The 27,900-nt window shown below is 42.8% G+C and overlaps 1 protein-coding gene across 3 annotated transcripts in view; it reads left to right on the plus strand.

Moving 5' to 3' along the window:
• The first annotated feature begins 252 nt into the window (after positions 1-252).
• Positions 253-27,900, plus strand: part of LOC139422852 (NAD(P) transhydrogenase, mitochondrial-like) — an 81,248-nt gene continuing 53,600 nt past the window's right edge. Inside the window, exons 1-8 of one of the 3 annotated variants that reach the window (XM_071174266.1) lie at positions 253-343; positions 870-937; positions 1,107-1,176; positions 5,424-5,627; positions 15,653-15,882; positions 16,033-16,250; positions 16,733-16,909; positions 17,786-17,973. In XM_071174266.1, the coding sequence (XP_071030367.1) occupies positions 914-937; positions 1,107-1,176; positions 5,424-5,627; positions 15,653-15,882; positions 16,033-16,250; positions 16,733-16,909; positions 17,786-17,973 (1,111 nt within the window). In that variant the 5' untranslated portion in view covers positions 253-343; positions 870-913. Of the gene's footprint in view, positions 344-869; positions 938-1,106; positions 1,177-2,412; positions 2,487-4,907; positions 4,952-5,423; positions 5,628-15,652; positions 15,883-16,032; positions 16,251-16,732; positions 16,910-17,785; positions 17,974-27,900 lie in introns of those variants that run through there. The other 2 variants (XM_071174267.1, XM_071174268.1) reach the window with 2 other exon arrangements.

Below are 27,900 nucleotides of genomic sequence, written 5' to 3' on the forward strand. Positions count from 1 at the left end.
AGTTTGTTGCTGTTCCAAGATGACCCCTTTCATTGATGTAGATTTATTACAGTAAGTACTTTTCTGGTAAGTATGACCTAACTGTTACTTGTTATTTCCTTTGTCACTATCCCTCATGACACACACACACACACACACACACACACACACACACACACACACACACACACACACACACACACACACACACACACACAAACACACACAGCGTTTCTTCTGTTATATCCTATGAACTCCTATGACCCTCATCTCTCTCCTCTCCTCCCCAGTTATGACCGAGCCTATGAACAACAGTGAGACTGACTAACACAGGATGCAGCACTGGACACACATGCAGGCGAAGGTAACAAAATACACTGTTTCAGCTGTTATACTGTGTTTCAGCTGTTACACACGAACAGAAAATGTCAGTATATCAGATCAATGCTGTTTTTTTAATAACCAACTCTGTTGAGTTTATGCGAGTGACTGATTGACTGTACAATCTGATTGATTGTACATGGGAGGAATCCAGAACATTGTTCTGGGCAGTATGTCGGTTTCAAAGTCACAGCTTTGAGAGAAGAAGCCATGTCAGTCACATGCAGAAACAAAAATTAATAATGAGTAATGTAAATCATGTTTATATGACTTGCTTGTGTAGCAGTATATAAGGACTGAAAGGGAACACCCTTATAAGAGTTTTCATCAAGCTTGGATTGAGTTTGTGAACCTCTCCGGCCGTGATAATAAAGATTGATTAATTTACATTGAGTTTGAGTCATTAGTGGTGCATTTCTATAACAACTGTTAAAACGGAGCCAAACATTGACACACACAGTTTCTGCTGTTACATCCTATGAACGCTGCCCCTCTTATCTCCTCTCCAGTTAAGACCGAGCCTATGAACAACAGTGAGACTGACTAACACAGGATGCAGCACTGGACAGCCATGCAGGTGATTTTCCTAGGAATCATCTTTTATACAACCCTGGAGCTGAAATGGACAATCAAAATCATCCTTTGTTGCTCCATTGAATAATACAATTGCAATTGAATATGATATATTGTGCTTTCTGTCTATTCTTTTGAAAATGTGTATTGACCTACAGTAACCTGTCCTACAGAACCTACAGGACTCCTACAGGAAATGTCCTACAGCAAAATGGCCCCAAAATCCTGTGGGATATCCTATAGGTAAGACCCTTCCTTATTGTAGTCCTTCAGGAAAATATCAAGCAGGATTTATTTGAGGACTATCTGCAGGATTCATGCATTATTTTTCATCCTTTGTTGCTGCATTGAATAATTGAATTGCAATGGAATCTGATATCTTGTGCTTTCTGTCCATTCTTTTGAAAATGTGTATTGTCTTACAGTAACTTCTCTATGAAGGATGATGAGGGGACCCTGCAGGTTGTCCTACAGGAAAATGGCCCTGAAAAGCTTGTGGAATTATAAGCAGGAATCTTACCTACAGCATATCCCATAAGATTTTGGGGCCATTTTGCTGTAGGACAATTCCTGTAGGAGTCCTGTATGTAGTTCTTCAGGAAACAATCATGCAGGATTTATTTTAGGACTATCTGCAGGATTCATGCATGATTTTTCTCCTGAAGGACTACCTTTAGGATTCCTGCTGGACCTTGCAGGATTCCTGCAGACATTGTCCCACAGGGAAGTGGCCCACAAAATCCTTTGAGATATTCGTTTTCCTGCAGGATTCGTATTTCTGCATTCGTATTTCTGCATTTCTGCATTCTGGATTCCTATATGACTTTTTTTGTAAGAGATTTAACAAGTGACATCAATCAAGGGATCATAGCTTTCACCTGAATACACCTGGTCAGTCTATGTCATGGAAAGAGCAGGTGTCCTTAATGTTTTGTATTTCATGTCTCCCATTCAAATCGTAAATATCCACTGTTGCAGCCTCCACATGGGCAAATAACTGGCCCAGTTTGGAGGGCTTGGCCTACTTAGAAGTGTCCAACAGTACCATCTGCTGTAGACATTAACATCTTACGCCAAACATCCAGACGTCAGAAATACCAACGTCTATATTTGGTATTATTTTTTAATTACTCACTCTCAAGATAAGAAAAGCCACATCTTATTTCATGTTATATGTTTATGCAACCATGATTTAAAGATAAGAAAAGCCACATCTTATTTCATGTTATATGTTTATGCAACCATGATTTAATTGCTACATTATGTTCCCAATATGATCAAAAAAGATAAACCCACAATTCAACGTTTTATTCTTGAACATCACTTTGACAAATAAGTATGGAGTAAATCCTTCTATTGATCATTATGGTGACCACCTCAAAAACGCTTAAATGTCTATTCAAAATGATATATTTCAATACCCTGGTAGGTAATATGCTGTACTGTTGTTGACTGTATGAAGTGGGCGGTTCTGTCCAATTCATGTAATTTCTTCCGGTTGGAAATAATTTTCGGCTGTGCTGTGGTTCACAAAATCAAGACAGTCTGCAAAGGTCAGTTGTGTTATTTAAAGAAAGCTTATTTATTTTTTAGACCTGTTGGTTTATTTTTTTTACACACAAACAGCTGTGTTGTGGAAAGTAAAAGCCTCGATGGCCTCCAGTTTGATGCAAAAAAAGCTTAGTTTTTGTTTGTTAGCATTCGCGTTAGCTAGTTTTGCTGCCGAGTCCTTTCATTCAATTAAAAAAAGGGAAGTGATGGTCGGCAACTGCTCTAAATCCGTTCTGAACAGATGGCTCGCTATCTGTCCAGCTAATGCACAGTATTTTGAGGCGAAAACTACAAATAATGTCATGCATTTTTACACAGCAAATAATCAGTATATGCTATCTATCATAACCCAAATGGCAAATTGGTGCTGTTGCAATGAATGAATGTGATTATTTTCGTCATTCGCTTTTGTTGGCTCGTGAGATGGCTATGCACGTATGTTTGCATAATTATATTGGCAATATAAACAAATAAATGCCGATTTAACGTATATGTCATAAAACTTAAATTCACATCAAAAGCGACATAGGTAGTTAACGTTAGACCAAAGATATATGGCTGGACTAGCTAGCTAGATAGCTGAACAACAATGGTCAGTAGACGGTTTTGGTTTATTAAGCCTGCCAGGCGAATCATATTGCTGACGTGGTATGTATTTCGGTAGCTAGCTAACTTTAGAGTTTTTAAATTAAGCCCGGTAATTTTGGTATTCTGAAGAAATGAGGTCACACACAAGTTGAAGTTTACAGTGTGGAAAGGGAAAGGAAACCCAGTTTCTATGAAATCTGCTTGATCAGCATATAGTGCAATACATTATAGTTTAATCTGCAGGTAGCATGTCTGCCTTCATTCAGTAGCTAACTAGCTATGTCAGGACAGAATTTGTAGCATTAGCAAATGCATTCCTCCTTCTAGCACTGAAACTGGTTGGTAAACTAGGCCTAATGAATTGTAAACCTATACAGTAAACGCACTCTCAAGTTCATGGTTTCACAATATCTGACATTTACAGTGCATTCGGAAAGTATTCAGACCCCTTCCATTTCCCACATTTTGTAACATTGTTACAGCCTTATTCTAAAATTGATTAAGTAAAACATTTTCCTCAATCTGCACACAATACCCCATAATGACAAAGCGAAAAAAGTTTTTTTTTAATGTAAAAAAGTGTGTATCTATCTACCTTATAGTATTCAGACCCTTTGCTATGGGACTAGAAATTGAGTTCAACTGCATCCTGTTTCCATTGATCATCCTTGAGATGTTTCTACAACTTGATTAGTCCACCTGTGGTAAATTAAATTGATTGGACATAATTTGGAAAGGCACACACCTGTCTATATAAGGTCCCACAGTTGACAGTGCATGTCAGAGCAAAAACCAAGCCATGAAGTTGAAGGAATTGTCTGTAGACCTCCGAGACTGGGTTATGTCGAGGCACAGATCTGGGGTAGGGTACCCAAACAGTTCTGCAGCATTGAAGGTCTCTAAGAACACAGTGGCCTCAATCATTCTTAAATGGAAGAAGTTTTGAACCACCAAGACTTCCTAGAGCTGGCCACCCGGCCAAACTGAGCAGTCGGGGAGAAGGGCCTTGGTCAAAAGGTTATCAAGAACCCGATGGTCACTCTGACAGAGCTCTAGAGTTTCTTTGTGGAGATGGGAGAACCTTCCAGAAGGACACCCGTCTCTGCAGCACTCCACCTATCAGGCCTTTATGGTCGTGGCCTTATGGAAGCCACTCCTCAGTAAAAGGCACATGACCGTCCGCTTGAAGTTTGCCAAAATGCACCTAAAGACTCTCAGACCGTTGAGAAACAAAATTCTCTGGTCTGATTTAACCAAGATTGAAAACTCTGGCCTGAATGCCAAGCGTCAGGTCTGGAGGAAACCTGGCGCCATCCCTACGGTGAAGCATGGTGGTGGCAGCATCCTGCTGTGGGGATGTTTTTCAGCGGCAGGGACTGGGAGACTAGTCAGGATCGAGTTAAAGATGAACAGAGAAAGATAAACTTTCCAAATACAGGTGTGCCAAGCTTGTAGCATCATACCCAAGAAGACTTGATGCTGCCAAGGGTGCTTCAACAAAGTACAGAGTGAAGTGTCTGATTACTCCATAATTTATTAAAAATAAATGTAAAAAATAACACATTCTAAACCTGTTTTTGCTTTGTCATTATGGGGCATTGTGTATAGATTGAGGAAAAAATAACGTTTTATTAATTTTAGAATAAGGCTGTAATGTAACAATGTGGAAAAAGTCAAGGGGACTGAATACTTTCTGAAAGCACTGTATATTATATAGGATAGAAAGGCACTAAATATCTGGGATCATTATTTTGAATGCCCATACAACTCTGTTGAACTCACCCTGTTTTCTGTAATGGTGTACTATCTAATTGATACTGCCTGGAACCCCCTAGGGCCTGAACCACACCAGAGTCTTCCAGTCAAGAGGTTCACTCTGGTAACAGCTCTTATCTCGACACATCAGGCCTCTGAAGTGACTAAGCCAAACATATTACACACAGCTACACAGGGTCACCGGACGTTTGTGGACATTATATTTGGAGTGTCCTTGACTGCCCCCCTCCCCCTATTACTAGTTGAACTGACACATGCTGAAAACAGTTAAACGGGTATATTTGTGACGCTAGCAATGATTTACTTGCAGTATAAGGACATATTTTCGTGTTGCTGCATGATTTTAGGTTAAATGGGCATGTCTGTGTATAGCACACTGGGGCACATTCTTATTGTATTAACTACAGAGTTGTGTGTAAAGATAGACCAGCTGAAGCAGTGGTATAGGGGCTTTTGTTTAGGAACATGGGCATGCCACGATAGGTCAGTCGGTTTCTCTACTGTTCACAGTTCACTCTCTCACAGTCTTGCCCCCCTCTTCTCTTTCTCTTGTTGTGGTGTGTGTGTGTTTATAGGAGGAGGTCGATCCGGCTGCACTGCTCCTCCTTGTGTGTCTGCGATGGCGTCAAGCCTTCTGCGTGTGGTGGCTACCAGCTGCTCTGCTCCACTGTTCAGTGGGGTGGCCTGTGTTCGGCTCCAGGCTAGTGCCCGGTCAGTGAAGGCGCCATGCCTGCGCTTCTTCAGGACTCAGCAAGCTCTCAACCGCTGCGCCAGTCCAGGTAACTAGCATAACTACTCTCCCTCCGACAGCACCCAGCACTATGCTACAGTAACCCAGGTAACAGCTTGAGCACAATAGCAATTGCAAGGCACATACACACCAATGTAAAACACAGGATTGCCTTCTCTTATGCTTAGTTGATCGTTGATCAAAATGTTATCCATAGATTTTGGACAAACATGTAGCCTATCATCCACAGTCGCCTGCTTACTCAGACAATGGATGTCTTGGTAGTTGTCCGGAGAGGAAGCATGGCAGGGGCCATTTCTTTTGCCGCCTCTTTTTTTGCTTTTGCTGCAACCAACCAAGGTCATATTATAGATACTACAGCGTACACTCACAGGTCTTCCTCTTCCCACCCCCTTCTCTCTTGACTGTGCGGCCAGCAAAACCTGCAATTAGAGTCAGAAATGTGATGAGGTGTGTGTCTGTATAGCCAGAATTTGCTGGCTGTTTGCATGTTCCAGCTAGGGCCCGGCGATATGGCCAAAATATTATATATATATATATATATATATATATATATACACACACGCACACAGTGACGGCAAAAAGTATTTAATCCCCTGCTGATTTTGTACGTTTGCCCACTGACAAAGAAATGATCCGTCTATAATTTTAATGGTAGGTTTATTTGAACAGTGAGAGACAGAATAACAACAAAGATATCCAGAAAAACACATGTCAAAAATGTTACAAATTGATTAGCATTTTAATGAGGGAAATAAGTATTTGACCCCCTCTCAATCAGAAATATTTCTGGCTCCCAGGTGTTTTTATACAGGTAACGAGCTGAGATTAGGAGCACACTCTTAAAGGGAGTGCTCCTAATCTGTTTGTTACCTGCATAAAAGTTACCCGTCCACAGAAGCAATCAATCCAAATTACAAACTCTCCACCATGGCCAAGACCAAAGAGCTCTCCAAGGATGTCAGGGTTGTAGACCTGCAAGATTGTAGACCTACACAAGGCTGGAATGGGCTACAAGACCATCGCCAAGCAGCTTGGTGAGAAGGTGACAACAATTGATGTGATTATTCGCAAATGGAAGAAACACAAAAGAACTGTCAATCTCCCTCGGCCCGGGGCTCCATGAAAGATCTCATCTTGTGGAGTTGCAATGATCATGAGAACGGTGAGGAATCAGCCCAGAACTACACGGGAGGATCTTGTCAATGATCTCAAGGCAGCTGGGACCATAGTCACCAAGAAAACAATTGGTAACACACTATGCTGTGAAGGACCGAAATCCTGCAGCGCCCGCAAGGTCCCCCTGCTCAAGAAAGCACATATACATGCCCGTCTGAAGTTTGCCAATGAACATCTGAATGATTCAGAGGACAACTGGGTGAAAGTGTTGTAGTCAGATGAGACCAAAATGGAGCTCTTTGGCATCAACTCAACTCTCCGTGTTTGGAGGAGGAGGAATGCTGCCAATGACTCCAAGAACACCATCCTCACCATCAAACATGGAGGTGGAAGCATTATGCTAAGGAGACAGGACAACTTCACTGCATCAAAGGGACGATGGACGGGGCCATGTACTGTCAAATCTTGGGTGAGAACCTCCTTCCCTCAGCCAGGGCATTGAAAATGGGTCATGGATGGTATTCCAGCATGACAATGACCCAAAACACACGGCCAAGGCAACAAAGGAGTGGCTCAAGAAGAAGCACATTAAGGTCCTGGAGTGGCCTAGCCAGTCTCCAGACCTTAATCCCATAGAACATCTGTGGAGGGAGCTGAAGGTCAGCCTCGAAACCTTAATGACTTGGAGAAGATCTGCAAAGAGGAGTGGGACAAAATCGCTCCTAAGATGTGTGCGAACCTGGTGGCCAACTACAAGAAACGTCTGACCTCTGTGATTGCCAACAAGGGTTTTTCCACCAAGTACCAAGTCATGTTTTGCAGAGGGGTCAAATACTTATTTCCCCCATTAAAATGCAAATCAATTAATAACATTTTTGACATGCGTTTTTCTGGATTTTGTTGTTGTTATTCTGTCTCTCACTGTTCAAATAAATCTACTATTACAATTATAGACGAATCATTTCTTTGTCAGTGGGCAAACGTACAAAATCAGTAGGGGATTAAATATTTTTTTCCCTCACTGTGTATATATATATATATATACCATATATATATGGTATTTAACTGTGTTTTATGTTTTTGAATAATAAAAGTAGTGCGTGACGCTGCAGTGGCAAAACATACAGTTGATGTCAGACGTTTACATACACTTAGGTTGGAGTCATTAAAACTTGTTTTTCAACCACTCCACACATTTATTGTTAACAAACTATAGTTTTGGCAAGTCGGTTAGGACATCTACTTTGTGCTTGACACAAGTAACTTTTCCAACAATTTTTTACAGACATATTATTTCACTAGAAATTCACTATCACAATTCCAGTGGGTCAGAGGTTTCCATACACTAAGTTGACTGTGCCTTTAGACAGCTTGGAAAATTCCAGAAAATTATGTCATGGCTTTAGAAGCTTCTGATAGGCTAATTGACATCATTTGAGTCAATTGGAGGTTTACCTGTGGATGTATTGCAAGGCCTACCTTCAAACTCAGTGCCTCTTTGCTTGACATGTGAAAATCAAAAGAAATCAGCCAAGACGTCAGAAAAAAAATTGTGGACCTCCACAAGTCTGATTCATCTTTGGAAGCAATTTCCAAAGGCCTGAAGGTACCACGTTCATCTGTACAAACAATAGTACGCAAGTATATACACCATGGGACCATGCAGCCGCCATATCTCTCAGGAAAGAGCCGCGTTCTGTCTCCAAGAGATGAACGTACATTGGTGCGAAAATCCCAGAACAACAGCAAAGGACCTTGTGAAGATGCTGGAGGAAACCGGTACAAAAGTATCTATATCCACAGTAAAACAAGTCCTATATAGATATAACCTGAAAGGCCGCTCAGCAAGGAAGAAGCCGCTGCTCCAAAACTGCCATTAAAAAGCCAGACTGCACATGGAGACAAAGATCATACTTTTTGGAGAAATGTCCTCTGGTCTGATGAAACAAAAATATAACTGTTTGGCCATAATGACCATTGTTATGTTTGAAGGAAAAAGGGGGATGCTTGCAAGCTGAAGAACCACATCCCAACCGTGAAGCATGGGGGTGGCAGCTAAAGGTTGACCGATTTTATGATCTTTCAGCGCCGATACCGATTATTGGAGGACCAAAAAAAGCCAATTTCCGATTCATCGGCAGATATAAAAAAAATATATATAAAAAAAATGTTTTTTACATTTATTTGTAATAATGACAATTACAACAATACTGAATGAACACTTATTTTAACTTAATATAATACTTCAATAAATTCATTTTAGCCTCAAATAAATAATGAAACATGTTCAATTTGGTTTAAATAATGCAAAAACAAAGTGTTGGAGAAGAAAGTAAAAGTGCAATATGTGCCATGTAAGAAAGCTAACGTTTCAGTTCCTTGCTCAGAACATGAGAACATATGAAATCTGGTGGTTCCTTTTAACATGAGTCTTCAATATTCCCAGGGAAGAGGTTGTAGTTATTATAGGACTATTTCTCTCTATACAATTTATATTTCATAAACCTTTGACTATTGGCACTTTAGTATTGCCAGTGTAACAGTATAGCTTCCGTCCCTCTCCTAGCTCCTACCTGGGCTCGAACCAGGAACACATTGACAACAGCCACCCTCGAAGCAGCGTTACCCATGCAGAGCAAGGGGAACAACTACTCCAAGTATCAGAGCGAGTGACGTTTGAAACGCTATTAGCGCGCACCCCGCTAACTAGCTAGCCATTTCACATCGGTTACACCAGCCTCATCTCGGGAGTTGATAGGCTTGAAGTCATAAACAGCGCAATGCTTTAAGCACAGCGACAAGCTGTTGGTAAAATGCACAAGTGCTGTTTGAATGAATGCGTACGAGCTGGTGCTTACCATTGCTCAGTCAGACTGCCTTGTCAAATCATAGACTTAATTATAACATAATAACACACAGAAATACAAGCCTTGGGTCATTAATATGGTCGAATCCGGAAACTATCATTTCGAAAACAAAACGTTTATTATTTCATTGAAATACGGAACTGTTCAGTATTTTATCTTAGTCTAAATATTCCTGTTACATTGTACAACCTTCAATGTTATGTCATAATTACATAAAATCCTGGCAAATTAGTTAGCAACGAGCCAGGCTGCCCAAATTGTTGCATATACCCTGACTCTGCGTGCAATGAACGCAAGAGAAGTGACACCATTTCACCTGGTTAATATTGCCTGCTAACCTGGAATTCTTTTAGCTAAATATGCAGGTTTAAAAATATATACTTCTGTGTATTGATTTTAAGAAAGGCATTGATGTTAGTGGTTGGGTACACGTTGGCGCAACGACAGTCCTCTTTCGCGAATGCGCACGGCATCGATTATATGCAACGCAGGACACGCTAGATAAACTAATATCGTCAACCATGTGTAGTTAACTAGTGATTATGATTGATTTGTTTTTTATAAGATAAGTTTAATGCTAGCTAGCAACTTACCGTGGCTTCTTACTGCATTCGCGTAACAGGCTCCTCGTGGAGTGCAATGAGCGGCAGGTGGGCAGAGCGTTGGACTAGTTAACTGTATAAGGTTGCAAGATTGAATCCCGGAGCTGACAAGGTAAAAATCTGTCGTTTTACCCCTAAACAGGCAGTTAACCCACTGTTCCTAGCCGTCATTGAAAATAAGAATGTTTTCTTAACTGACTTTCCTAGTTAAATAAAGGTGTAAAAAATAAATCGGCCAAAAATACCGGTTTCCAATTGTTATGAAAACTTCAAATCGGCCCAAATTAATCGGCCATTCCAATTAACCGGTCAACCTCTAGTGGCAGCATTATGTTGTGGGGGTGCTTTGCTGCAGGAGGGACTGGTGCACTTCACAAAATAGATGGCATCATGAAGAAAATTACGTGCATATATTGAAGCAACATCTCAAGACATCAGTCAGGAAGTTAAAGCTTGGTAGCAAATGGGTCCTCCAAATGGTCAATGACCCCCAAGCATACTTCCAAAGTGGTGGAAAAATGGCTTAAGGACAACAAAGGCTACTCGACGCGTTTGACCCAAGTTAAACAATTTAAAGGCAATGCTACCAAATACTAATTGAGTGTATGTAAACTTCTGACCCACTGGGAATGTGATGAAAGAAGTAAAAGCTGAAATAAATCATTCTCTACTATTATTCTGACATTTCACATTGTTAAAATAAAGTGGTGATCTTAACTGGCCTAAGATGGGGGATTTTTACTAGGATTAAATGTCAGGAATTGTGAAACTGTGTTTAAATGTATTTGGCTAAGGTGTATGTAAACTTCCGACTTCAACTGTTCAATGGGTCGTTCTCCATTCTGATTGTTTTATACTGTTCAATTCAATTTCAGCCTAAAATAATTTCCTGCATTTCATCAATTTCTGCATTTCCTGCACTCATTTGAGATAATTCCGAAAATGTCATGTAGGGCTGCGCTATATAGGCAAAAAATCTAGTCCTTATTTTTAACCAAATGTTGCAATTGCGATTTGACTTGCTATTTAGATCAAAATACTTGGGTGAACTGTGTGAATCATGGAAATATGTTTATTCTATTGTTAGACTATAAATAATAGTGGGCACTTTGAATACTGTGTTATTTGACATGACAACTAGTGAAAATGCCAGGGAGGAGTTATTGTGACAGGGTTGGAACCAAAGTGATGGTCAGTGTTTCCTAGAGGACCATATAATCTTTGGCTACATTAAATGTTTCTTCATGTAGCCAACATATTCATGCTTAGCCTATTCCTCTTTGATTTAGAAGATACTGTTGCTCAAACAACATGCTGATTTAGACCTACACCAACACTGGTATTAGCTAGCTACGTTTGCCCTGACTCAGTACATTTATTAGCTCGCTAGCTAACTAGCGATTCGCCTTCGCTAATCTACCTTATTTACTTAAGTATTCGGACCCTTTGCTATGATATTTGATATGGAGTTAAGGTGCATCCTGTTAACATTGAAATGATTTGGAAGGGCAAACACCTGTTGAAATAAGGTCCCACAGTCTACTTTGCATGTCAGAGCAATAAACAAGCCATGAGGTTGAAGGAATTGTCCGTAGAGCTACAAGACAGGATTGTGTCGAGGCACAGATCTGGGGAAGGGTACCAACAAATGTCTGCAGCATTGAAGGTCCCAAAGAACACAGTGGCCTCCATCCTTCTTAAACGGAAGAACCACCAAGACTCTTCCTAGAGCGGGCTGCTCTGCCAAACTGAGCAATCAGGGGAGAAGTGCCTCACACAGAGCTCCATAGTTACTTTGTTGAAATGGGTGAACCAGAAGGACAACCATCTCTGCAGCACCCCACCAATCAGGCCTTTATGGTAGAGTTGCCAGACGGAAGCCACTCCTCAGTAAAAGGCACATGACAGCCCACTTGGAGTTTGCATAAAGGCACCTAAAGGACTCAGACCATGAGATACAAGATTCTCTGGTCGGATGATATCAAAATTCAACTCTTTGGCCTGAATGCCAAGCGTCATGTCTGGAGGAGACCTACGGTGACCTACGGAGACCTACGGTGAAGCGTGGTGGCAGCATCATGCTGTGGGGATGTTTTTCAGCGTCAGGGACTGGGAGGCTAATCCTGATAGATGTATGGAGAGGTCCTTGATGAAAACCTGCTTCAGAGCACTCAGGACGTCAGACTGGGGCAAAGGTTCACCTCCCAACAGTACAACGACCCTAAGCACACAGCCAAGACAACGCAGGAGTGGCTTCGGGACAAGTCTCAATGTTCTTGAGTTTCCCAGCCAGAGCCCGGACTTGAACCCGATCGAACATCTCTAGAGAGACCTGAAAATAGCTGCGCAGCGACGCTCCCCATCCAACCTAACAGAGCTTGAAAGGATCTGTAGAGAAGAATGTGAGAAACTCCCCAAATACAGGTGTGCCAAGATTGTAGCATCATACCCAAGAAGACTTGAGGCTCTAACCGCTGCCAAAGGTGCTTCAACAAAGTACTGAGTAAAGGGTCTGAATACTTATGTAAATGTGATATTTCAGTTTTGATTTAAAAATAAATACATTTGCTAACATTTCTAAAATCCTATTTTTGCTTTGTCATAATGGGGTATTGATGAGGGGGGGGGGGGCAATTTAATCAATTTTTAGGATAAGGATGTAACGTAACAAAATTTGGAGAAGGTAAAGGGGTCTGAATACTTTCTGAAAGCACTGTAGCTACTAGAACTAACGTGTTAGTAACTCTCTACAATCGCATGGTACAGTGTAGTCAGAAAGCAGTTTAGCAGTTATACCGGCAGGCCCCGGTGGCAATAAATTAATCAAACCAAAAGCTTACCTTGCCTTGAAATAGTTCCAGTGTTGGACAGCTATAGCCACCTAGCATCCCTCTTTGTTTGAGCCGGGTGTTTGAGTAGGCTAAACTAGCTAGTTGCATTCAGCTAGCAGAGTGAATACAACCAAATATAGCTAGCCAGCTCTTGCCCTCTCGCTTTCAGTACTAGATTAATTTTCTGATCCTTTGATTGGATTGACATGTAAATTCATGATGCAAGAGCTCTGATAGGTTGGAGGACATCCTCCGGAAGTTGTCATAATTACTGTGTAAATCTGTGGAATGTACCCAGAGGAGGACAGACGTTAGCTGTCCTCCGGTTACACCATGGTGCTACCCAACAGAGTGCTGTTGAGGCTAATGTAGACCTTCATTGCAAAACGGTGTGTTTTAATCAATTATTTGGTGACGTGAATGTATATAGTTTTATCTAAAAATGAAAACTTTTTAAAAAATTTCAATTTTTATCAAATTCACCTAGGATGGTCCTCTTCCTCTTTTGGAGGAGCCTCCATTACATGCCTTGGTGATCCTGTATGTGTAATTATGCGCTGATGTGTTCGTTTGGTGTGGTTGTAGCTGGACTCTGCAAGTCTTTTTGAGACAGGCCTGTCATGATTGACGTTCTTGGCACTCTGACTGCTGGCAGATGCTTTCCCTGGCAGAGTATCAACTGAAGGGGCCAGGGCGTAGCAGCTATCTGAGAAGACACATCTGATAAACACATCTTTACATTGTTGTCTCCACAACTGTTGCTTTCACCTATTGGTGAACCACATCAGCTTTATATCTCTGCCTCATTAACCAGTAGCAGCACTGCTTATCTGATACTTCAATGTCTGATATCTATACTGGAATGCGCATTACTGCCAGCAAATCGTCATTTGCTTTCAGAAGAACAATTAGAGCTAAAACTCCTGTTCTTGGGGTCAGTCTTGTGGTTCACTCTGCTCTGAGTCAGTATAGGGTGGTGACAGCCAGACATTCCAATGCTGTTTATCTATAGACCAAGAGTGGAAATTTCCGAAGGGGGCATGTGATCTTTCTTACAAAGAAGGCAGTAGACACCGTCACAGTAAACTCACTCTTAGTAGAAATGACAAATTGTAGCCTATAAAAAGGTGAAAATGTGATTTTGACCAGTGCCCAATGAAGAGTATTATATATATATTTTTGTCGTAAGCAATGGGTCTTTCTTCTTGAGTCATCTATTTATATTTTGCACTGATAGCAGAATGCATCTACCAGTGTCCAAACATGGCCACACAGTTCAGATGGTAGAGGAGGAAGCTTATGTCTTATAAGGATGATTTGTCACAGACAGTTGAGTGGTTTATTGTACACAGAAGTCTCAAAGGTCTCCAAAGTAGTGTAAAATGTCCCTCTGATTAGCAGCGATTGTTGTAAACTACTGTGCATCATATATCTTACCCCTCCCAAGTCCACCTCATTCATGAGTGCAGAGTAACTGATAGGGCAGGGAATTGCCAGGGACCTCACTATGCAATATTATCTCAATGCTTAGGTGCCGATACGATATGTATCACGATTCTATATCAAATCAAATTTATTTATATAGCCCTTCGTACATCAGCTGATATCTCAAAGTGCTGTACAGAAACCCAGCCTAAAACCCCAAACAGCAAGCAATGCAGGTGTAGAAGCACGGTGGCTAGGAAAAACTCCCTAGAAAGGCCAAAACCTAGGAAGAAACCTAGAGAGGAACCAGGCTATGTGGGGTGGCCAGTCCTCTTCTGGCTGCGCCGGGTGGAGATTATAACAGAACATGGCCAAGATGTTCAAATGTTCATAAATGACCAGCATGGTCGAATAATAATAAGGCAGAACAGTTGAAACTGGAGCAGCAGCACGGTCAGGTGGACTGGGGACAGTAAGGAGTCATCATGTCAGGTAGTCCTGGGGCATGGTCCTAGGGCTCAGGTCCTCCGAGAGAGAGAAAGAAAGAGAGAAGGAGAGAATTAGAGAACGCACACAGGACACCGAATAGGACAGGAGAAGTACTCCAGATATAACAAACTGACCCTAGCCCCCCGACACATAAACTACTGCAACATAAATACTGGAGGCTGATGTATTGCTATTCGATATACCAAACATTTCTCACCGTATGTCTGCTGCAGAGGGACAAGTGGAGCCATGAGAACGAGTCTTTTATCAATCGTGGAAATAAAAGTGCTCAGAACATATTGGGTCCCTAATTAAAAAGAAAAATGGACAACAAGCTGAGTTTTGGTGCGACCTTGTGAAAACTATACGATTCGATATATCATTAAATAATATCCCAATATGTAAGTATGTATTCCCCCCCCCCCCATCACTAGTAGTAGATATTTAGTTTTAAATTGGTCAACTGTATTATGAATGTTGAATGCTGTACATAATACGTTTTGAAACCCAAGGCTCCAACTTGATATCATCTTCAGCAAATTGGTAAATGTATTACAATACATGTCAACATATGAAAATGGCAACACAGCTTCTTAATATTCTAGTTTTCTGAATACGGATGTTTTTAAGATTTACCTAGTTTTCTTCAACATATCTTTGCAGATTACTCTTTGCTGAATGAATAAAACTTTCCTTAGAATTGTGTGACTGTTCTTCCAGGTATTCCCTATAAGCAGCTGACAGTGGGTGTACCGAAGGAGATCTTCCAGAATGAGCGTCGTGTGGCTCTGTCCCCGGCCGGAGTGCAGGCGCTTATCAAACAGGGCTTCAACGTGGTGGTGGAGTCTGGGGCAGGAGAGCCCTCCAAGTTCCCCGATCAACACTACATCCAGGCTGGAGCCACCATCAAAGATGTCAAAGATGTCCTGGCCTCTGATGTACTGGTCAAGGTAAGGGAAGAGGCTGTGTAAGTGATGAAAATAGGGTGGATAGTCATTCAACCCTCATTTGCTGCCATGGTAACTATTGTATCGCGCAAGGGATTTTACATCAAACGTCTCTATTGCTTGTCTCTGTCTGTGTTTGTCTGTCTCTCTCAGGTGCGTGCTCCCGTCTTCAACCCTGAGCTGGGAGCCCATGAGGTGGAGCTGATGAAGGAGGCAGCCACTTTGTTCAGCTTCATCTACCCGGCCCAGAACCCTGAGCTGATGGACATGCTGTCCCAGAGGAAGGCCACTGTGCTGGCCATGGACCAGGTGCCCCGCGTCACCATCGCACAGGGCTACGACGCTCTCAGCTCCATGGCTAACATTGCAGGGTAAAGACGGTATGGGCGGTGTGAGGGAGGGGAGGGTGGACTCCCAGAGCTGTGCCACTGGCCTTTTTCTTGCTAATGTGCTTTATTTGTGTAGCTTACAATTACAAATGGCTAAATGGTGAGACGATGCTGGAAGACTAGAGAGACAAGTAAAAGCTGAATCTTCAAAGGTACTAATTTATGTCCAAGACAAGTATTTTGAAATGCAACTAGAATGAACAAGCCTGTGTCTGAGGCAGTTTGTTTTAATGAGGGAGGTTGTCATGTCAATAAATGGAAAACATTTGTGTTGAATGCACTTCTCTTGGTCAGCTCACTACTGTGTCTGTCCAGCTGCATCATCTTGTGTGTGTGTGTGTGTGTGTGTCTCGCTGTGTGTGGTCCACTTGGCAGAGTTAATTGCTTGTGATGTATTTTGAGGCTGGGTAGACGTGCTCTGACAGTATTTGTAATTGGCCATTTTTCTGTCCCTGTGTTTCCAGATACAAAGCTGTGGTGCTGGCAGCCAACAGCTTTGGGCGCTTCTTCACTGGACAGATCACTGCTGCTGGGAAGGTCCCACCTGCTAAGGTGCTGATCATTGGAGGAGGAGTAGCAGGCCTGGCTGCTGCTGGTACTGCCAGATCCATGGGTGCTATCGTCAGGGGCTTTGACACTCGGTGAGTGGGACCACCCAACCCTGGATATTCAGTTATTACTTTACCAATGAAATCACTGGGACTCATTGGTTGGTTCATTATCACATTATAGAGCTGCCCCCATATTTGTTTTGAGATTTAAAAAAAATAAAATAAAATTGTATTTGTCACATGCTTCGTAAACAACAGGTGTGGACTAACAGTGAAATGCTTACTGACGGGTCCATCCCAATAAAGCACAGAGAAAAAGAAAGAAATAATAGGAAAATAATAACAGGAAGAATAAATCCACAATGAGTCACGATAACTTGGTTACATACACGTGGTACCAGGACCGAGTGCAAGGGTACATGAAGGGATAAAGTGACTAGGCAACAGGATAGATGATAAACAGTAACAGCAGAGTCAAAAGAGTTGCTATTTGTAGGGGCAATGCAGATACCCTGATAAAATGTTACAAATGATTTCTGACCAGATTCCTTCACCTTTGCTTTTATTTCAACTAACTCACCCCAGATTGGCTGCTGTCTAAGTCTCTTTAGTGGATTTGAAAGTGTGATGTTGCTAATTCTCCAGTTGGTGGTAGTAGCTGCCTTACATATGACAACTTGCAGCTCATTGTCTCTAGAAAACTGCAGATTGCTTCCACTTACTTTAAAGGGTGGAATAATGGGATAAAACGCTGTTCTTTACTGTTTTTACTCTCCAGATTCAAAGATTTGAATCTCCCCACCCAGACCATTGTGCAACATTGTTGTAAAATCTCCAAGTAGTAAACAATCATAGACATAGCCTAAGCTCCTGCGGTGATGCTTTTGAATGTATCAGGGGCTTTCATTAAGCACCCCGTCCCTCTTGCCAGTGCCTTCCATGACATTCCCTGTGCTCCCTCCCCAGAGCGGCAGCCTTAGAGCAGTTCAAGTCTCTGGGAGCTGAGACTCTGGAGGTGGACATTAAGGAGGCCGGCGACGGTCAGGGCGGCTACGCCAAGGAGATGTCCAAGGAGTTCATCGAGGCTGAGATGAAGCTGTTTGCTAAGCAGTGTCTGGAAGTAGACATCCTCATCAGCACGGCACTCATCCCCGGTTTGTACAGTGATCTAAGCAACCACACCTCACTACCCCCATCTATCCCCTCCCACAGGGAGATGCCCCTCACTACCCCCATTTTTATGTATTTTTTTATTTCACCTTTATTTAACCAGGTAAGCTAGTTGAGAACAAGTTCTCATTTACAACTGCGACCTGGCCAAGATAAAGCAAAGCAGTGCGACACAAACAACAACAGTGTCGTTACACATGGAATAAACAAGCGTACAGTCAACACAATAGAATAAGGAAAGTCTATATACAGTGTGTGCAAATGGCGTGAGGAGGTAAGGCAATATATAGGCCATAGTAGCAAAGTAACTACAGTTTAGCAAATTAACACTGGAGTGATAGATGTGCAGATGATGATGATCAAGTAGAAATACTGGTGTGCAAAAGAGCAGAAAAGTAAATACAAACCATATGGGGATGAGGTAGGTCGATTGGATGGGCTATTTACAGATGGGCTATGTACAGCTGCAGTGATCTGTTAGCTGCTCAGATAGCTGATGTTTAAAGTTAGTGAGGGAAATATAAGTCTCCAGCTTCAGCGATTTTTGCAATTCGTTCCAGTCGTTGGGAGCAGAGAACTGGAAGGAAAGGCGACCAAAAGAGGTGTTGGCTTTGGGGATGACCAGTGAGATATACCTGCTGGAACGCGTGCTACGGGTGGGTGTTGTTATTGTGAGTTGAGATAGTGAGCTTTACCTAGCAAAGACTTATAGATGACCTGGAGCCAGTGGGTCTGGTGACGAATATGTAGCGAGGGCCTGCCAACTAGAGCATACAGGTCGCAGTGGTGGGTGGTATATGGGGCTTTGGTGACAAAACTGATGGCACTGTGATAGACTGCATTCAATGTGCAGAGTAGAGTGTTAGAGGCTATTTTGTAAATGACATCGCCGAAATCGAGGATCTGTAGGATAGTCAGTTTTACGAGGGTATGTTTGGCGGCGTGAGTGAAGGAGGCTTTGTTGCGAAATAGTAATCCAACTCTAGATTTAATTTTGGATTGGAGATGCTTACTGTGAGCCTGGAAGGAGAGTTTACAGCGTAGCCAGACACCTAGGTGTTTGTAGTTGTCCACATATTCTAAGTCAGAACCGTCCAGAGTAGTGATGCTGGTTGGGCGGGCGGGTGCGGGCAGCGAACGGTTGAAAAGCATGCATTTAGTTTTACTAGCATTTAAGAGCAGTTGGAAGCCACGGAAGGAGTGTTGTATGGCATTGAATCTCGTTTGGAGGTTTAACACAGTGTCCAAAGAAGGGCCAGATGTATACAGAATGGTGTCATCTGTGTAGAGGTGGATCAGGGAATCGCAATCAGCAAGAGCGACATCGTTGATATATACAGAGAAAAGAGTCGGCCTGAGAATTGAACCCTGTGATACCCCCACTGCCAGAGGTCCGGACAACAGGCCCGCCGATTTGACTCACTGAACTCTGTCTGAGAAGTAGTTGGTGAACCAGTCGAGGCAGTCATTTGAGAAACCAAGGCTGTTGAGTCTGCCGATAAGAATACGGTGATTGACAGTCGAAAGCCTTGGCCAGGTCGATGAAGACGGCTACACAGTACAATCTTTTATCGATGGCGGTTATGATATCGTTTAGTACCTTGAGCGTGGCTGAGGTGCACCATTGACCAGCTCGGAAACCGGATTGCACAGCGGAGAAGGTACGGTGGGATTCGAAATTGTCAGTGATCTGTTTATTAACTTATTAGCTTTCGAAGACTTTAGAAAGGCAGGATAGATATAGGTCTATAACAGTTTGGGTCTAGAATGTCACCCCCTTTGAAGAGGGGGATGACCGCGTCAGCTTTCCAATCTTTAGGGATCTCGGACGATACGAAGGAGAGGTTGAACAGACTGGTAATAGGGGTTTTTAACAATGGTGGCGGATCATTTTAGAAAGCAAGGGTTCAGGTTGTCTAGCCCAGCTTATTTGTACGGGTCTAGGTTTTGCAGCTCTTTCAGAACAGGATTAGGGTGAAGGAGAAGCTGGGGAGGCTTGGGCAAGTAGCTGTGGGGGGTGCGGAGCTTTTGGCCGGATGTAAGTTGGCCGGATGTCAGTTAAGAACAAATTCTTATTTTCAATGACGGCCTAGACTCGCTACACTCGCATTAACATCTGCTAACCATGTGTATGTGACAAATACAATTTGATTTGATTTGAGGAACAGTGGGTTAACTGCCTGTTCAGGGGCAGAACGACAGATTTGAACTTGCAACCTTCCGGTTACTAGTCCCAACGCTCTAACCACTAGGCTACCCTGCCGCCCCAGTTGGGGTAGCCAGGAGGAAAGCATGGCCAGCCGTAGAGAAATGCTTATTGTGGATTTATCGGTGGTGACAGTGTTACCTAGCCTCAGTGCAGTGGGAGCTGCTAGGAGGTGCTCTTGTTTTCCATGGACTTTAGTGTCCCAAAACTTTTTGGCGTTTGAGCTACAGGATGCAAATTTCTGTTTGAAAAAGTTAGCCTTTGCTTTCCTGACTGACTGCGTGTATTGGTTCCTGACTTCCCTGAACAGTTGCATATCCCGGGGACTATTCGATGCTATTGCAGTCCGCCACAGGATGTTTTTGTGCTGGTCGAGGGCAGTCAGGTCTGGAGTGAACCAAGGGCTACATCTGTTCTCCCGCAGGGAGACGCCCCTCACTACCCCTATTTCTTTGTCCTCTTAATCTACTGGCTTTACTTTCCCTTTACATCTTAAGCTGCACTGCAGTCCTCCTGGTCTGATCTGTTTGTGTTCTGGCCTACTCACACCATTGTCATCAAACAGTTTGGCTTCAGAGCAGGAGATCTGGCAACCAGGCTATTGTCACCCCTGATTTCACCCATTTGTTTTGTTCTACCTCAATCATGTATGAAATGCATGTATTGCTATGGTCAGCTCTCATCTGTCCAATCCTCTCAGACACTAAGCTGCTTTAAGGCTCCATCAGCTCAGTTACCTAGTGTAGTTAAGGTAGTGTTTAGGTCCTATTCATCTGGTTAACTCTGCCCCTCAAGGCTGAGTTGATATTATTCCGTTCCTGTAGCAGCTTATAACAGACCACAGAGACACCATAGAGATATTGCTATGATCAAATCAAGCTTTGTAAACAGCTCATTTTAGACATGGAATGCAACTCAATGTGCTTAAAATGATAAAATGATACAAAAGAATAGCAATAAAAACTGAACGACTAAAAAGCACACAAGGAAAAGCAAAACTCTACATTCTCATCCCTTGTTTACATTGGTTGACGGCTATGATAAGATATGCAGCCGTACAGTGACTTGCAAAAGTATTCAACCCCCTTGGCGTTTTTCCTATTTTTGTTGTATTACAACCTGTAATTTAAATGGATTATTATTTGGATTTCATGTGATGGACATATACAAAATAGTCCTAATTGTTGAAGTGAAACGAAAAAAAAAAGACTTTTCAAAAAAAATAAAAAAAAAGTAGTGGTGTGTATTCAACCCTTTGCTGTGAAGCTCTAAATAAGATCTGGTGCAACCAATTACCTTCAGAAGTCACATTAGTTAGATTGCTCACAGGTCGACTTTATTTGTCACATGATCTCAGTATATATACACCTGTTACAAAAGGCCCCAGAGTCTGCAACACCACTAAGCAAGGGGTGCCACCAAGCAAGTGGCACCATAAAGACCAAGGAGCTCTCCAAACAGGTCAGAGACAAAGTTGTGGAGAAGTACAGATCAGGGTTGGGTTATAAAAAACATATCTGAAACTTTTAACATCCCACTGAGCACCACTTAAATCCATTATTTAAAAAATGGAAAGAATATGGCACCACAACAAACCTGCCAAGAGATGGCCGCCCACCAAAACTCACAGACCAGGCAAGGAGGGCATTAATCAGAGGCAACTGTTACGAATCCCTTTTTGGCCCGACAGTCTAGGGGGGATGGTAATGAGACGCGTAACATAACTCATGTAAATTATAATTGTGACAAAGTAAAAGTGTGAACGTAATAACCAGGACAACTGAAATAATACCGTCAAACTCAGGGTTTATTGTAAAACACACGGTAATGGGGGGGGGAGCAGGAAAAGGGGCTGAGCTGGACCCAAGGAAAGAAACAAATATGCAAAAACACCCCTAAGATAGACTAGCCTATTTCAACAACAGCTAACTAACTAACCAAAAATACAGTGGGTGGTCCACCCAGTTCTAACTAGTGTTTTTAACAAAGTTTACCTACGGGTAGTGTATGCCCATGGGCGACTTGTCTTGGTTTCCCCTTTTCCCTCCAGCAAACACCATAAGCAAAAACAATACTCACAGGAGATGAAGTGCTATGAAGTGCTATGGAGGTGCTCAAACAAAAGAGAGGTTAATTAATACACAGAGAGCGAGCGAAGAACCGAGATCTACAAACATGGCATTTACAAAGAGATTGAGCTAGAAATCTATATAGAGCAGAGATCTACCAACATGGCATTACAAAGAGATTGTCCTCTCCTGAAATCTACAAAGAACAGCGATCTACCAACATGGCATTACAAAGATTGAGCTACTGAAATCTATCAAGAGCAGAGATCTACCAACATGGCATTACAAAGATTGAGCTACTGAAATCTATCAAGAGCAGAGATCTACCAACATGGCATTACAAAGATTGAGCTCTTGAACAAACAAATGATGGGGTTTTTAAACCATGGGGAAGGAACTGTGATAGGGTAGGAAACAGGAGGAGGTGTGTCTTCTGATTGATGGGTTGATTGTTGACTGATTGGGGAGTAATGATTTTCACCTGTGAGGGGAGAAGGAGAGAAAAGAAACACACAGGATACACACAGACACAGGATACCTGTATCCGTAACACTCCCACCCTTAAAAGAGCAACCCTAGGGATTGCGACCACAGTATTACAATTAATACTCACAACAAAATTAATACTTACAACAACAACAACGTCAACCTTGCCAAAACATACAAAAATCATTTTTACACACGAGACAAAGCATCTGCCAACACATTATCTGAACCCTTTTTGTGGCGGATCTCCAAATTATAATTTTGTACAATCAGCGCCCAACGCATAAGACGCTGGTTCTGGTTGTACATTCGGTGGAGAAAAACTAAGGGGTTATGGTCAGTATACACAATCACTGGTAGGGCACTGGAACCAATGTATACTTCGAAGTATTGCAGAGCCAACAACAAAGCAAGAGCTTCTTGTTCTATTGTCGCATAGTTTGTTTGACATTTATTAAATTTACGGGAAAAATAACAAACGGGATGATCCACTCCACTCTTGTCCTGCTGCAGTAGAACAGCACCAGCACCTCTGGCACTAGCATCTACCTCAAGCTTGAACGGTTGTTCAAAATCCGGAGCAGCAAGTACAGGGGTACTACATAAGAGTGCTTTCGCAGATTCAAAAGCGCTCTTACATTCAGGGGACCACACAAATGGTCTTGCCGGACTAAGCAAATCGGTCAATGGAGCAACTACCGCAGAGAAATTTTTACAGAAGCTACGGTAGTAGCCAACCATCCCTAAAAAGCGGCGTAGTTCTCGTCTGGTGGTAGGTGCAGGGAATGCAGTTATAGCCAAGACCTTGGCATCAACAGGGCGCACCTGTCCATGGCCAACCTCTTTACCGAGATAGGTAACAGTAGCCTTCCCAAACTCGCACTTTGCCAAGTTCAGGGTTAGAGAAGCAGCTGCCAACCGTTCACATACTACCCTTAGCAAGTCAACATGATCTGACCACTCAGACGAATAAATCACTAGGTCATCAAGGTATGCACTACAATTAGGAACGCCAGCTAATACGGAGTTAACCAGTCGTTGGAAAGTGGCTGGTGCATTTCGCATCCCAAAAGCCATGACTGAGTACTGTAGGAAGTTGTCTGGGGTCACAAAGGCAGAAATCTCTGAAGCACGTGAAGTTAACGGAACCTGCCAGTAACCTTTTAAGAGGTCCAACTTGGTTACATACTTAGCAGCACCAATAGTGTCGATACAGTCGTCCAGTCTGGGTAACGGGAACGAATCTGGCATTGTGACAGAATTTACCTTTCGATAATCCGTACATAACCTGGACGTACCATCAGGTTTAGGAACCAGAATGCAAGGAGAACTCCAAGGGCTTGAACTTGGCTTAGCCAGGTCATTCTCCAACAAATATCTCACCTCATCCCTCATTATCTTCCTCTTGGAAGCGTTGATACGATATGGGTGTTGCTTGATAGGTGTAGCATTTCCAACATTAATGTCATGTTCCAACGTCATTAAAGAGACATGGAAAACTGTGTAGTAGCCTCACAATATCATTAGCCTGTCCATCCGTTAAATGAACCAGACCTGACTGGATAGACAGCAGCATTTCTGAGTTGGGCAATCTAACACACTGCTGCTGAGTATTGCGCAACTCCAAGCCATCAACATCATCAATATGACAGTCCACTATCATCGCAGTAGTAGCAGAGGAGACAGCAGTACCTTCCTCTGTTTTTGAACTATCTAACTGTGTGATGGGTCGGGTGTGGTATGCTTTCAACATGTTAATGTGACACACACGAGATTGGCGTTTTCTATCAGGAGTTTGAAGCACATAGTCAGTTTCACTTATTTTCTTTTCAATTAAATAAGGACCAGAGAAACGAGCTGACAGTGAAGATCCTGGAACAGGTAATAACACCAGTACTTGGTCACCTGGCTGTAGTGGATGAGAAACAGCCTCTTTATCATAGTGTCTTTTCATGCTCCTCTGTGAGGAAGACAGAGCTTCCTTTGCAAGAGCACAAGCTTGGTGTAGGCGCTCACGAAAGCGACTAACATAGTCCAACACATTCTCATCTCTGGTACACAACTCTTGGGACAAGAACTGTTCTTTAAGGACTTTCATTGGTCCTCTCACTGTGTGACCAAACACTAGTTCAGCCGGGCTGAAACCTAGGGACTCCTGCACAGTTTCACGAGCAGCAAACAAAACTAGAGGAACTCCCTCATCCCAATCTTTCTCAGATTCCAAACAATATTTACGTAGCATAGACTTCAGTGTCTGATGCCATCTTTCAAGCGCACCCTGAGACTCTGGGTGATAGGCGCTTGACACACGATGCGAAATTGATAAGGATTTCAACACCTGCTTGAAGAGCTTGGATAGGAAATTGGTACCTTGATCGCTTTGTACCACCTTAGGTAACCCGAATGTCGTGAAGAATTTTATTAAGGCTTTACTCACTATCGGAGCTGTAATCCTTCTCAGAGGAATAGCCTCGGGGTATCTTGTAGCCATACACATTATCGTTAACAAAAACTGGTAACCCGATTTTGTCTTCGGTAACGGTCCGACACAATCAACCACCACATGCTCAAATGGTTCACCTATGACAGGTATGGGACAAAGAGGAGCGGGAGGAATAACCTGATTTGGTTTTCCTGTTATCTGACAGGTGTGGCATGTCCGACAGAACTGAGCCACATCTTGTTTTAAACCCGGCCAAAAGAAATGTCGAAGGATCCGATCATACGTCTTTGTAATTCCTAAATGACCAGACCACTGGTGATCATGAGCAAGGGATAATACATTTTGTCGAAAGGCTGTAGGAATCACTATTTGGTAAACAGCATTCCAATCTCCACCCGCGTCAACATGGGATTTCCATTTACGAATGAGGAGATTACCATCAATGAAGTAAGCCACATTCTTCTTCTTCACCTCTTCTAACGAGACAACACTAGAAAAACATTTAGTAAGCTTGTTGTCAACCTTTTGGTTAGCAATCAGCTGCTCACGAGTGACTGGTAACTGTATTGCATCAGCAATAAGTTCAACGTTCTTTAATTCTTTCCTGGGCTGTTTGTCAGAGGTGATCAGCTTCTCAGAGGTATCACACAATCCATCCTCTTGATCATCCTCTTTGAACAGAACAGTGTTCGACAAATCTATCACGTCACCCTCTTGTAGTGCCTGAGCACGAGTGACAGCACAAGCGGGGAACACATGTGGATAACTCTGTGCCAACTCATGAGAGAGAGAGTGGTCACTTTTATCCAATACTTCCAATACGGGTACTACCTTTCCTCCAGCAATATCATTACCCATTATAAAGGTCACACCTTTCACTGGCAACTTAGGACGTACCCCCACTCTGAATATTCCACTGATTAACTCAGAGTGTACTTTCACAAAGTGCAATGGCACTGGGACAAAACCCATTTCAATACCCTGCACTAACACACTGGAACCACAGTATGTATCGTCAGATAAGGGCAACACATCAGACAATATAAACGACTGCGCCGCACCAGTATCTCTAAGGATTTTAACCGGACGCTGAGACGCTTCGTCATTCGCTAGGGACACAAACCCCTCGGAAATGAATGGTTCATAACTGCGGTCGGGGACTGAGACTTTCAAACTACAGTTACCCTGAGGCACCTGTTTTGTTGCAGACCTCACAACCGTACGAATTAGACCAACGCCAGTTGGCGGCTTGGCACGAAGAGGCATCCCTTGTTTTCGTTTAAGTTTGAAGCAATCATTAATCATATGTCCCACTTTATGACAATAGAAACAGGAACGCTCATTCTTCTGGCGTGCTTGATATACTACTGCTGGCCGACTAGGGCTAAAGGTAGGAAACTCAGTGGTTCTACTCTCAGTTTGAGCCGAAAACACACTCGTGCGTCAACACAAACTCGTCTGCCAACACAGACGCTTCTGCCAGGGAGGATACTTTCTGTTCGTTTAGGTAAACTACAATGCGTTCGGGTAAGCAATTTTTAAACTCTTCCAACAAGATTAACTCCCGGAGAGAGTTGAAATCAGTTACCTTACTAGCAGCATGCCATTTATCAAACAGATTTCCCTTGTCTCTAGCAAATTCCACATAAGTCTTACTAGAAGACTTTCTATGAGACCTAAATCTCTGTCGGTATGCCTCAGGCACAAGCTCATAAGCACGAAGAACAGTAGCTTTGACCACTTCATAATTCAAACTGTCCTCCAGAGGTAGCGCTGACAAAACCTCTTGGGCTTTACCAGTTAATTTACACTGAATTAATAGGCACCATACCTCTTCAGGCCACTTCAATGCTACGGCTATACGCTCAAATACACAAAAATAGGAGTCAACCTCCGACTCTCTGAACAAAGGTACTAAGGCTATCTGCCTACTAATGTCAAACGTGTTTGAGGACACAGCAGGTGAGGACGGCTCACAAACAGGTACAGTAGGAACGAAGGCTAGCCTCGCTGTCTCTGCCTCCAGTTCCATCTGGCGCATTTTAAACGTCATCTGCCGCTGTTCTCTTTCTGCCTCAATTTTACACATCATCTGCCGTTGTTCTCTTTCTGCCTCAATTTTACACATCTCCAACTGGAGAGTCTCTCGCCTCATTTGGGCTCTCTCTTCCACCTCTAGTTGGAACTGTGCTAAACAGACATCCCTTCTGGCATCACCGTTTGACAGTGGGGAGAGTGGATCAAAATGGGACAATGTGGCTGGTGTTTTAGCCTCGCCCTCATTATCAGACACCAATGGGCTTACAGGAGCAGCAACATCCCCTACAGTGGTAGTATGCTCAGGCAGCGGTAACACAAGCACCTGCTCTTCCAACAATACATTTAACACTAGCTGTTTAACCTCCGCCTTAACTACACTCTGCGGAATTGATATTGAGTAATGGTCAGCCAAGGTCATTAAATCAACTCTACGACATTTATCAAAAACCTCCCACGAAGGATTATCCAAAAAGGACTTCAAATCAAAAGTAGCCATCTTACACTACTTCATAAGAGCCAATGAAAATAGCAAACACTAATGCTACTTCAGCTATGACGCTCAACACTGAACTATACCACTACAACAATCTACATGAGCGGCATGGGTGTCAGTAAAGACAAATCCCGGATGAGCCCCCACTTATGTTACGAATCCCTTTTTGGCCCG

The sequence above is a fragment of the Oncorhynchus clarkii genome, chromosome 12, assembly GCF_045791955.1.
Source record: "Oncorhynchus clarkii lewisi isolate Uvic-CL-2024 chromosome 12, UVic_Ocla_1.0, whole genome shotgun sequence".
NCBI lineage: Eukaryota > Metazoa > Chordata > Actinopteri > Salmoniformes > Salmonidae > Oncorhynchus > Oncorhynchus clarkii.